Source organism: Chenopodium album, chromosome 5 (genome assembly GCF_948465745.1).
Source record: "Chenopodium album chromosome 5, dcCheAlbu1.1, whole genome shotgun sequence".
Taxonomy (NCBI): domain Eukaryota; kingdom Viridiplantae; phylum Streptophyta; class Magnoliopsida; order Caryophyllales; family Amaranthaceae; genus Chenopodium; species Chenopodium album.
The window spans coordinates 10,161,036-10,173,174 of NC_137838.1; the positions used below are offsets into that span (position 1 = coordinate 10,161,036).

At 31.4% G+C, this 12,139-nt stretch overlaps 1 protein-coding gene across 1 annotated transcript; it reads right to left on the reverse strand.

The window, feature by feature from the left end:
* Positions 1 to 644: 644 nt before the first annotated feature.
* Positions 645 to 5,241, reverse strand: LOC145630395 (protein ENHANCED DISEASE RESISTANCE 2-like). The gene is made up of 3 exons (XM_081682656.1): positions 5,062 to 5,241; positions 2,306 to 3,265; positions 645 to 954 (listed from the first exon to the last, which is right to left on the reverse strand). The coding sequence occupies exons 2-3, from the start codon at positions 3,247 to 3,249 to the stop codon at positions 951 to 953; spliced, it is 948 nt and encodes a 315-aa protein (XP_081538782.1). The 5' UTR covers positions 3,250 to 3,265; positions 5,062 to 5,241; the 3' UTR covers positions 645 to 950.
* Between the last annotated feature and the right edge of the window lie 6,898 nt (positions 5,242 to 12,139).

Below are 12,139 nucleotides of genomic sequence, written 5' to 3' on the forward strand. Positions count from 1 at the left end.
TTTTCCTTGCACAGGATGAGATTCAGAAGTTGCTGTAACTCAGAAGCATGAACTATCTCAGCGAAGCTGAAGCTGTGCTTACTTTTGTAATTCTCTTTAGAATCTCAGATGAACAATTATACATTCTAGTTAGCCTTTACTTCGTATTTCTCCTCTATTCAGAGTGTTGGTAAGATTTGGAAAGATTTAAATAATCTCTCTTTTGTTCCAATATCCATATTTTGATCAATTAAGGCCATATTATATGATTCTATCATGAGATATGCTGAATATTGCAGCATTACCATACATAAATTTGTTATTCATCTGTTGTAATCATTTTCATATCGGTACGTATTTCATCACAACATTGAGATTACGAAAAATAAGTTCATTTTATTAGCAAACAAAACTTTGGCTAAACAAATTTCTCACTATATGCAATGTTTTCCAACTTTGGAAAAGCATCATCTTATTACAATCTCCACTCGTCGTTCTTTGTATCAAGTGGGGAGTTGGAATTTCTGGCCCGGTCCACTCCAAGAACTGTAAGCCGATAACCGGTCAGAAGAAAATCACAACCAACTGGCGGCCAGTTGAAAACTTGAAACTCCTAAACAACCTTCAGTCCTTCCATTCAGTAAACTGTGTAAAACAAGTGAGAATTCAATCTAAAAAGAAACCTGGTATAAGCAATATACAAATAAACTGAGATTCATGTTTAGAGTTTAAAACTGTACATAACAATCAAACAATAAAAGATTTGTAGCTATAGCTGTATCCTAGACTGGGCTAAATGAATGAAAGAAATCTGAATTCTGACATGGAGGTTGTGACAGAATTATGAAAAAGAATCAGCATGAAGAACAAACAATGACAACGAGAATGTAGAATCCTTATTGCAATCATGCAAATCGTTCACTACTGTTCTGAGCATTATAATGTGCTTGAAGTCCCCGAAGCTACCTGGTTCATCTGCAACCAACAATTTAGATGTAAGCGTCTCAACAAGATGGTACAGCATTATATTACCTCTATATGCAATTGAGAAGCAAAAATCAGAATTATAGTCAATTAGCACAAAACAATGATCAATAAAAACAAAATATTGCTTTCTGGAAAGAATAATATACTAACACAAGGTTCAAGCCATAGATGTCAGTTTGATGGTACCCTATTTCCTCTCCTAACGAACAAAGTACAAGAAGAGTAGCAGTACCTTCATGCTCTGAATGATGGTTATCTTATGTTTATATTAAACTCAATTAGTCGCAAATCAATTCATTGGTCACATTAATCCATTCTATGGAGCATAAACTACGATAACCTGCATACCCTTGAACATCAGAATGTAACTTTGCCTCTTGGAAAATCTTTTTTGTAATATGTATAAGCTAACTCACAAGGACCTGGTGTCCAAATTTTTAACTGCCTATTATACCATTATTTGGTTTCAAATGAAATCTCACGCACGGATCACGTGCATATATATTAGTAATATAGGTCCTAGTTATGAAATTATACTTCCATTTATATTTAGAATCAAAATAGAAACCTTTCTTCATATAGAAATACTACCATACAGTCATACACAGGGTAGGTTGCATGATAATAATATAACATGGTTTCTATATATTCATCATCAAAAAGTGTTTCCAACCTAATATTGTGTTTTATAGTATATAGATATAAGTTAAGAACATAACAAAGTTAGTACAAAATGATCTACATAACTCTAAGATGTGTTCAAGTTATTACCAAGTGTATCCCTCTTCATAGCTGTGATACTAAGATTATAGCATAGTATTTTGATCAATTCCAGTTAGATATCAGAAGATTCAGAACTCTATTCTAGAGAAGACGACAATAAATTCACCCAGTGAACATCTTAATATATACTGAAACTATCATCACATTAATTCTCATACATACTTTTGGTGAGAAGAAATGTGAACATTTAAAAGGAAAATCTACGCTAACTGTAATTTAACCAGTATTCTAACAGCCTCAGAAAGAGCATGAATACAAGTGACAAAGAATCAGAAAGTCCTGATTCTCTGTTGAAAACATACAATTTATACAGAACCAAGCATCATTGAAAATCTGGAAAATGAAGAGAAAATAAGTTGAAATTTTTGTTATATGTAAAGGAGTCAGTCATCATATTGATCCTAGGACACAAGTATTCTGGACAACTGCTAATTAAATAAGAAAAAATTCTAACCCCCCCCCCCCCCCTTCCCGGCGAGGAAGTAAGGTCTCACAAAGACTCATCAATTTACTTCAAAAATATAAGGTGTTCACATTAAGCAATGGATGTACTTACGCATTTTTTGTGTTTTCAACATTATCAGCATGATCTGAAGTTCCATTCACTTGAGTGTCAGCAACTGCACCAGCTTCACTAGCACCTGGATGAAGAAGATTGGTGAAGCCTTGTCCAAGTGACTTCCAGAAACTTATACCAGGTGGTGTGGATGAAGTAATAGGGATCGCAACAGATGATGCTTCAAATGACTGTGCTGAATCAGGGTTAAGTTCAGAGAATCTAAAAGCCCCTAGGATTCTCTCAGGAAGCTCTGTATCAGTTTGGCTCTCAATAAGAAATGCTAAATCAACTGTTAGTGATGTTATATAACCAAAGGCTAGATGAACGATAGCATTAGCAACTACAGAAGAGCCAACATCAATGTCCACTTCTAAGAAGTTTTCTCCTACACAATACTTGCAGGAAAGGGCTCGTCCAATTACGCAAATGGCCTGTTCTCCAACTGCTGTCCTAACAAGCCAAGGCCCTTTCACAATATTTGCAATCAATTTAAGCCTTGAATTTCGAAGTCCATCACCCCCTTTAATGAATTGATCTATCAGAGAACCTTCTACGAATGGTTCAGTTGACACAAAATATGCAATAGCACTGTAGTTCTCTTTACTAGGGAGTTGAAGATTAAAAGCCCAAACAAAAGGTCGGTTTCCCTCTGGAAATTCATTGTCAAGTACTTTTCTAATGCGATTATTTGGATCTTTTAAGACTTCAGAAATCTTCGAAGAACTTTTAACCCAATCAAAGCCCAAAGGCTTCAAAAGGTATTCCCCAGCGGGAACTTTCACTTTAGTTGTAAAGTATTCTGGACCCCTAACCTTAAATATGTCACCGGAAGGTGAAGCCCAACCATTGGGACAGTTGTCAGGTTCGAGCAAAGGAACAGCACCTTCTGATAATATCCTTCTTATCCATTCAGGTTCATCATTATCATCATGCTTAGCCATTACCACAGAAGGCTATCTGTAACAAAGATTGTGTTGGTAAAGAGAATACATAGAGAGTAAGATATTAGTTTCATTCAATGTTTCGAATCTTTCTTTCTTCCTTCTCAATGCAAACTAAGTTACATAAAATAAATAAAAACAAAAGAATTTGCCACTTTTGTCTATGATCGATATAGAAAATATATATGAACATAAGCAAAATAGAAAGCGAACAAAATAAATAATCTAAAGCCAGCATAAACATCTCTGGTAGAAAAATAAAGGGCTGTGGCGTCTTAGAGATGGTAAAATATCACTGCACAAGCAACTTAATTTCTATATCCCAAGCTAAACCTCCCCTCTAGGAGGGAGGAAGGGGGTTGGTAAGCAACCTAACTCTCAAAATCAGAGAGGAGGGACTTGTCCTAATTGAATGATGGTTCCATACTAGATTCGTCCCTTATGTTTATGATCTCAATCAATCATAGCTTTAATCCCATAAATGGGATCGGCCTTTTGTTTATGATCAATCAAGAAATAAATTTGAACATAACTAAATTCAGAAAGTGAGCAAAAAGAATGATCTATAGTCAGCTGGAACATCTCTTGTAGAAAAAAAATATGATTTTGAGGGCCGTGGCATATCAAAGATGGCGAATTGCTGAAATATCAATCAAACAATTTGAACATAAGAAGCAATTTTTCATATGAACCAATCATCACAAGCCCAAGCTCCCCTTTAGGAAAGAGGGGGGGGGGGGGGGGCGGCTATTATGGTTATATTACCATCTCATTTAATGATCTGACCTCAAACACTGCTAGACACGGGAAGCATAGAATTAGATACGGGAGGAAGAAAACCATTAATGTATCTACAAAGTTCACATCAGTTAATGTCTTTGACTCGTAACTCATAGACCTATAAAGATATTAAACCCTTATCTGGATACGGAGAATCTATTAAGCTGGGTTCAAATAGGGAAGGATAAAGGTTAAACGGAGCACGAATCTCACCCGTGTCAATGATTAATATCTTTCCGAAATGGACAATTTAGCAAGATATTAATCAATAACTATATACAATCAAAACATCCTTTGTAGTACTCACAGACAATAGAGATTATTCATATGTCTCACTTTAAAGTTCAATAAATTAAACTATTCAAGTAAACATTTTCTCATAACTCTTCCAGTCTCTACTCCCACCTTCATCTCTTCTCCCAACTCCTCCTTTATTCAATAAAATATCAATCTGATCACACATAGATTAATAATAACATCATGTAGTCTCATTCGAATTGCAATATTACCCCTGCATTACTCTCTTTCGCATTGATAGCTTACATATTAGCAGCTCTTCAACTAAGTTATAGCATCACCTATTCCATTCACACTTCCAATAAATAGTTAGATACCATGTATTCTTTTCCTGGTCATCATAAACTAGACTAACAATTTGGGTATTTAGACTCACTTCCTCAATTGTAACAATTTTTTCATTTTATTATAGGTTTCTTTTATTTGTTTTAAGGAGGAGAGCTCAAATTTAAGTCAATCATTCATTCTAATGAGAATAACACCTTAACCAAAATAAAAGCAATCTTATCACACTCAAAAATTGAGATATATTTGACACAAAATTAGTTCATATACAAATTAAGGATGCAATTACCACATAATATGAATAATTACCAAAACAAAAACAAAAACAAAAACAATAAATACAAAACCCAGATTACAAAGCAATCATATGATAGAGAATTCTTACACAAAAAAGTGACCAAAAAATATGAAATTTAATTTAATTAAAATCATAAAGAATGAAAATCTGACCTCGAAGCTTAATTGATCCGACTCCTTCTTTACCTTTAATTCAAAAAATAAAAATAAAACAGATGTTAGTGGAAAAAGAAAAGAATGGAGATTTTTAATGGAGGATGAAATAATAGAAAAGATTTGATTTTTGAAGAAATTAAGAGAAAATTAATTCAGGAGCAGCAAAATTTGTAATTGGGACCCACAGATTGCTGAGTCCTGAGATTTTAGCGAAAAGAAAAGTGGTGACAAAGATGGGTGCACCGCCGCACGGCCCGTTAGCCCGACCGGCCGACCCGGATCGAATTAAATGGGCTTTTTTTTTTTTTTTTCGTTATTTTAAGGCCTATTTACTTCACCTTAAAAAAAAAAAAAAATTATTTAGTAAAAATAATTTCATTTCACTAAAAGTAATTTCACTTCTTTTTAGAAGAAAAAATAGCTTAAAATCAATATAAAAAAAATAATTTCATTTTAGCAAAATAATTTCAATTCAATAAAATTAATTATTCAATTCAGCAAAAATTAGGTGAAGTGAACGGGGAATTATTGGAATATAGTTTAAAGACACGTATCCTCAAATGATCAGAAAAGGTAAATGTATGACTGGTATCGAGTAGGGTTATGACTTATGAACTATGTATGATGCATTTTTGTATAAATTATTTTGATTAAACTAACGGTTTATATTATTTATGTAACATTGATGAAACGCATACATTTAAAATTTCTACAATATATATATATATATACACAAATTTTTATATGTGGCTGGCCACACCGTGTGGCCAGCCACAATTTTTATTTTTTATTTGTTTTTTTAAATACTACAACTCTTCTCTCTCCTTTTTTCTTAGCTTCTTCTCCAAGCCAAATCATACATCACCAACAACAATATCTCTACTCCACCCATTTCTCTCTCCTCTTTTCTTAGCTTTTTTTTTTTCAAGTCAAATCACACATCACCAATAACCATATCTCTACTCTACCCATTTTCTCTCTCCTCTTTGCTAAATTGCTGCAATTTAAAGCCCGAAATTGTAGAAATTGGGTGTCAAATTGTTGTAAAAAATTGTGATTAATTATCCTTAAGATCATCAACAACATTTGAACTAGTGAAATCGATGAGAATCAAAGAAATTTGAGCTCGTTTTCTTCGTGGAATCTTAATTAGATCAAACATTCTACGTCAAAAATTATAGGGTGTTACTAGTTTGGTCAGGGGTTACTTGTAGGGTGTTACTGGTTTGGTCAGGGTTTACATGTAGGGTGTTACTGGTTTGGTCAGGGGTTACTTGTAGGGTGTTACTGGTTTTGATCAGGGGTTACTTGTAGGGTGTTACTGGTTTTGATCAGGGGTTAGGTTACTTGTAGGGTGTTACTGGTTTGGTCAGGGGTTACTTGTAGAGTGTTACTGGTTTTGGTCAAGGGTTACTTGTAAGGTGTTACTGGTTTGGTCAGGGTTCACTTAGCTTGTAGGGTGTTACTAGTTTTGGTTAGGGGTTACTTGTAGTGTGTTACTGGTTTGGTATGGAGCCTACAAGCAACCCTTGAATAAGTAACAAGTCATCATTGAATAAGTATTTCATACAAGTAACCTGTGAAGTAACTCAAATAAGTAACCCTTGAATAAGTAACTCATACAAGTAATAACCCTTGAATTAACTCATATAAGTAACCCCTGAATTATAAAAAAAAAAAAAAAAAAAAAAAAAGTAACCCTTGAAAAAAAATACAAGTAACTCCTGAAAAAAAATACAAGTAACACCTGAAAATACAAGTAACCTTTGAATAAGTAATCCATACAAGTAACCTCTGAAAAAAAAAAAAAAAAAAAAAAACAAGTAACTACAAAATAAATAAATAAACAAGTAACCCCTGAAAATACAAGTAACCCTTGAATAAGTAATCTATACAAGTAACCCCTTAAAAAAAAATACAAGTAACTCCTAAAAAAAAAAAATACAAGTAACCCCTGAAAAAAAAAATACAAGTAACCCCTGAAAAAAAAAATACAAGTAACTCCTGGAAAAAAAAAATACAAGTAACCCCTGAAAAATACAAGTAACCCTGACAAAACCAGTAACCCCGTTATGCGCGTGAATAGTAACCCCATTATATGCACGTCAGACTCCGTTATTTTTACTGACTTGGCAGCAGGCCACACGGTGTGGCCTGCTGCACCAAAAAAGCTCTGATATATATATATACACTACTACTACTACGTATATACGTAAATCGATAGACCAGAATATTTTTGATTTGGAAGAAATCAGTAGAATTTTATGAAACTAAGGGAGTATATGTTTATTATTCTATGTTGATTGCATTATTATTATTGCCATTATTTAAAGATTTGGTACATCCTAGTGTATCATTTTTTACCTTATGGGTTTGATTTCATATCTTATCCAGTGGGAACACATTTATTTTTGTTATCCAAAAGAATCAACCACATATAGAAGGAAGGGATATTATTTTTAATAATTAATAAATAAATTTTATTACAGAGTTTTTTTTTTTTCTTAATAAAACTATGTAAGATTGATGTGGAATGTCATTTTTCATTTTACACATAGGTGGTTTAATCCTATCCATTAGAACTCACTAAGCCACCTTAGGTTGTCAACAAGTAAACCCTAATTTTAGTTATTCATTATAAATAGTTCTTCTAATTGCCATACTATTGCATCAAAACAAATCATCTTCTTCTCTCCTCCTCCTTTTCATAACCTTTTCTTCTTCCTCCTCACTTTAAGACTTTCAAAGATTTACCCTTTTTCTCCCCTCTAAAAAAAAAAAAAAAGATTTATCTGTTTTTTTTTAAAAAAATTATCTTTAGAATGGGTCACTCTAATGGACATCCTTGGACAAAACTTTATTTTGGCAAATTAGATGCCCTTTATTTTCTCGCTGGATAAATGCTTTTTTTAATCAGGTATGCATTCTTATATATGTATACCTTTTAATGTTTCAGTTTGTATTTTGTTATATACAATCATCATATATAAATAAATGTTTGATGCGATAAACTTATCAATTTATATATTTGATTGAATTATTATCAAATTACTCTTTTTCCCTCCTCAAATTAAATTATTTAATTATGTAATTTTCGATTAGACTTTAGTATAATAAATCAATTAATCCATTTTTCTACATATGATTTTAATTAATTTATTTAGTTTCGCCTGGTTAAATCTTGAATGTGCTCATAAAATGAGTAAATATTACATTTTAATTTTAATTTTTTTTTTTGTTTTTATAGTGATATTGGACAAAAAAATAATATTTTTTTTCTTGTAAACTAAGGTTAAAATTAGTACGGAGCAACAACATTAACCTACTTAACGGTCATATATAATAACCGTAAAATCCTGACTATCTCTACTATATACGTTTTTTTCTTAAAAAAAAAACCTTATTTATTCTATCATTAATTAACCTTATTATCATTAATAATTAAAATCGGAGATCATAGAAAGTATTTTTGATTGACATTTTGATCTATTTTTGCATCTATTTTTATTTGTAGCTTTCTAATTCATGCTTTCATTTTTCACGATTAAACTAGACAGATGCAAATTAAAAATGGAAGGATTATCCATCAAAGATCGTAGTGTGATGGATGGTGTTGCTTCTTCTTCACTGGGAAAAGATGTCACTGATATAGGTAATGAAATATAATTTTATTACAATGAAACATAATACATCCTTAATTAATTATCATTTAAATATTTAATGGTGACTTGTTTAAGCCTTGTGCAACATATATATCTATTGTTTGATACATATCTATATATTATTTTTAAAAATTGCACTTAGGGTTACTTACTTTTATTTTAAGATTGCAAGTTTTAAGATGTCATGAACTAGAATCAATGTGATTTTTTTTTTTTTTTTTTTTTTTTTTTTTTTTTTTTTTTTTATAATAATTTAGTGATGTCTTACTAGAATTGTGCATTAGGGAGTAATAACAATATCAACAATTTTGGTCAAAAACTTATAAATATTCAGAGTCCATTCATTGATAATTCTGTTATTTTAATGTTGCACCATTTATAAGAGTTGGACACAAATTTGCCCATGTAATTAGAAATATAAACTAAAGAATCAAGTGCTAAAAGGTAAGAATATATAGGGAATTTTTGTTTACACCACAAATATATACCCTGTATACCCTTACTTCTGAACGCTTGATTCTTCAATTTATGTTTACAATTACATGGACAATTTTATTTGTACTAAGTATAATTTATTAACAATAACTTGTATCATTGGTTGAATTGAAAATAACGTGGTCACAAAAAGATTGGAATTTGGCAAAAATGACTTCGCAATGGAGTTAAAATTAGGATAAAAATCCTCAATTTTTGTTGTCTCCCTTGCTAGTCTCTCATCACACTTTATTATATCAATTTCATTCTAGTTTAAAGGACTATTCATTTTACGTAAACAAATTGTTACCATATCTTTTGCATGATCGTGTTTCACCTAAATCACAATTTCCCATATAATTTGGCCAATTGTTATTGTTAATTTCCTCAACTTTGACTTCATTGGTGTTAGCATGTTGATGTTATCTATCTTCGGTGGCGAATACGGTGGTGCGAGAGCGTTGTCACTACGTTTCAACCTCCAGCATCAATGAACCATTAACTCAATGGGCCCCATGGTTGCAAAATAAAAGTTTGGATCCACCATAGTCAATGAGATATGCATAAAGTTTTGTACGTTTAATTAACCCGCGTAACATGTCATTGTTAAGCATATTATATATGCAAGGGAAATGAAGACTTCAAATTACCTGATGATGCATGTGATACATTAAATCTTGGTATCGAGTTTATATCCTTCATCTACCATCCAAAATGCATAGTTAGCTATTGTTCCTTAATAATGGATTATGCATTTTGAATGTTAGATGAAGGATGTAAACTCGATATCAGGATTTAATGTATCACATGCAACATCGGGTAATTTGAAGTCTTCATTTCCCTTGCATATATAATATGCTTAAGAATAACATGTTACACGGGTTAAACGTACAAAAATTTTATGCATATCCCATCGACTATATGGTGGATCCAAACTTTTACGACCCTGCAACCATAGGTCCCCTTGTGTTGATGGTTCATTGATGGTAGAGGTTGGAACATAGTGACGACGCTCTAACCCCACTGTATTCGCTGTGGAAGATAGATAAAATCAACCATATGCTAACACCAATGAAGACAAAGTTGAGAAAAATTAACAATATCGAATGGTCTGATTACATGAGAAATGGTGGTTTGATGAAGCATGGTCATGCATAAGTTATGGAAGCAGTTTATTTTAGTCAAATGTATAGCCCTTTTAAAATTTATCCTATACGAACAATGCATTTTCAATGCATGCTATATGCTATAATGGTTATTTGGTTACTATAACGTTGTATTACAGTAAAGAAAATAGGGAGGAAGTAAAATTAAGTAGAAATAATTATGTAAAAAGTCAATAAAAAAATTAAGTAAAAATGAGTGAGACTAGGTTATTTTTAAGCAACCAATGATATTATACTTCATATACATAATTGTAAAAATGTATGGATGATCTTAGAATATTTTATTAAACCTCTTGGTTGAGTAATAAAATGCTGCGTACAGTTTCTGTCCAAAAAAAAAAAGGTACATAAAGTCCTAAATCTAGTAAATTTTGTTTAAGGTGTTAAAAAACTTATACTTCATGGTTGGAAATTAAAAAAATATTGATCTATTATGGTTGTCGGACACCGTGATAGAAAATGAAAAGAACTTGAATTACACGTAGAAATTGTTATGTACAACCAGGTGTATGGTGCATGGTCAAGGGTATTGTTTGCTCCTTTTGATGATTATTGCTTATTTTATCATCAAGTGAGAAAACATATACCATTGGATTTACCATGCACCTGGATGTATATATAATTTAACAATATCTCAATTATATGTGTGTTGTTTAAAAAGGATCTAGATAGTTTTACTCAAAGGCCCTGTTCACTTTACCTTATTTTTGCTGAATTGAAATTAATTTTACTAAACTTAAATTATTTTTATTGAACTTAAATTATTTTTACTGAACTAAAATGATTTTTGCTGAACCAAAATTATTTTTTGCTAAAGGTAAATTATTATTTTTTTTACTGATTTTCTATTATATCTCTTCTTTATAAGTTATTACTGTTGAATTTTACTGAATTGAACTTATTTTTATTGAACTGAAATTATTTTTACTGAGCTGAAATTATTTTTACTAAACTGAAATAATTTTTACTGAACTGAAATTATTTTAACTTAATTTTTTTTAAGGTGAAGTGAATAGGGCCAAATTGTAAAATAAGACCCTGTTCACTTCACCATAAATTAATAATATTTAGTACAAAATACTTTCATATCAGCAAAATTAATTTCAGTTCAGTAAAAATAAATTCAGTTCAGCAAAAATAATTTCGAATCATAAAATTAATTTCAATTTAGTAAAAATCAGTAAACTTAAAGAATAAATGTAATAAAAAATCAATAAAAAAAAATAATTTTAGTTCAGCAAAAATAATTTTAGTTTAGTAAAATTAGTTTCTGTTTAGTTAAAATAATTTAAATTTAGCAAAAATAATATTAGTTCAGTAAAAATAATTTCAGTTCAGCAAAAATAAGGTGAAGTGATCAACGGAACGTAATTTTGAAAATTTCACCTACAAAAGGTCTATTATAATTTAAGGTCTGTTCTCATTTACTGAATTGAGCTGAAATGAACTGAACTAATTGGAGTTGAATTGAATTGAACTTATTTTTATTGAATTGAACTTGTTTTTACTGAATTGAACCAAGTGTTGCTTTGCTTTTATGCTTGTTTGTTGTTAGACCTTTATAGATATTGTGTCTTACTTGCATATTAGCTCTCCTCCAAACCAACTTGACGCACTAAGAGATCGTGGTTCGAACCCGCTTGTGCTCGCCTTGAAGTATCAACCATCTCAAGCCCCTACCACCTGCACTCCGTCGCCAAATAGGCGTGAGTGCTCCTTTATTTAATTTTCCCGCTTGTGTTGTTTTGTGCTTATAAGCCCCTCTTCCGCTCA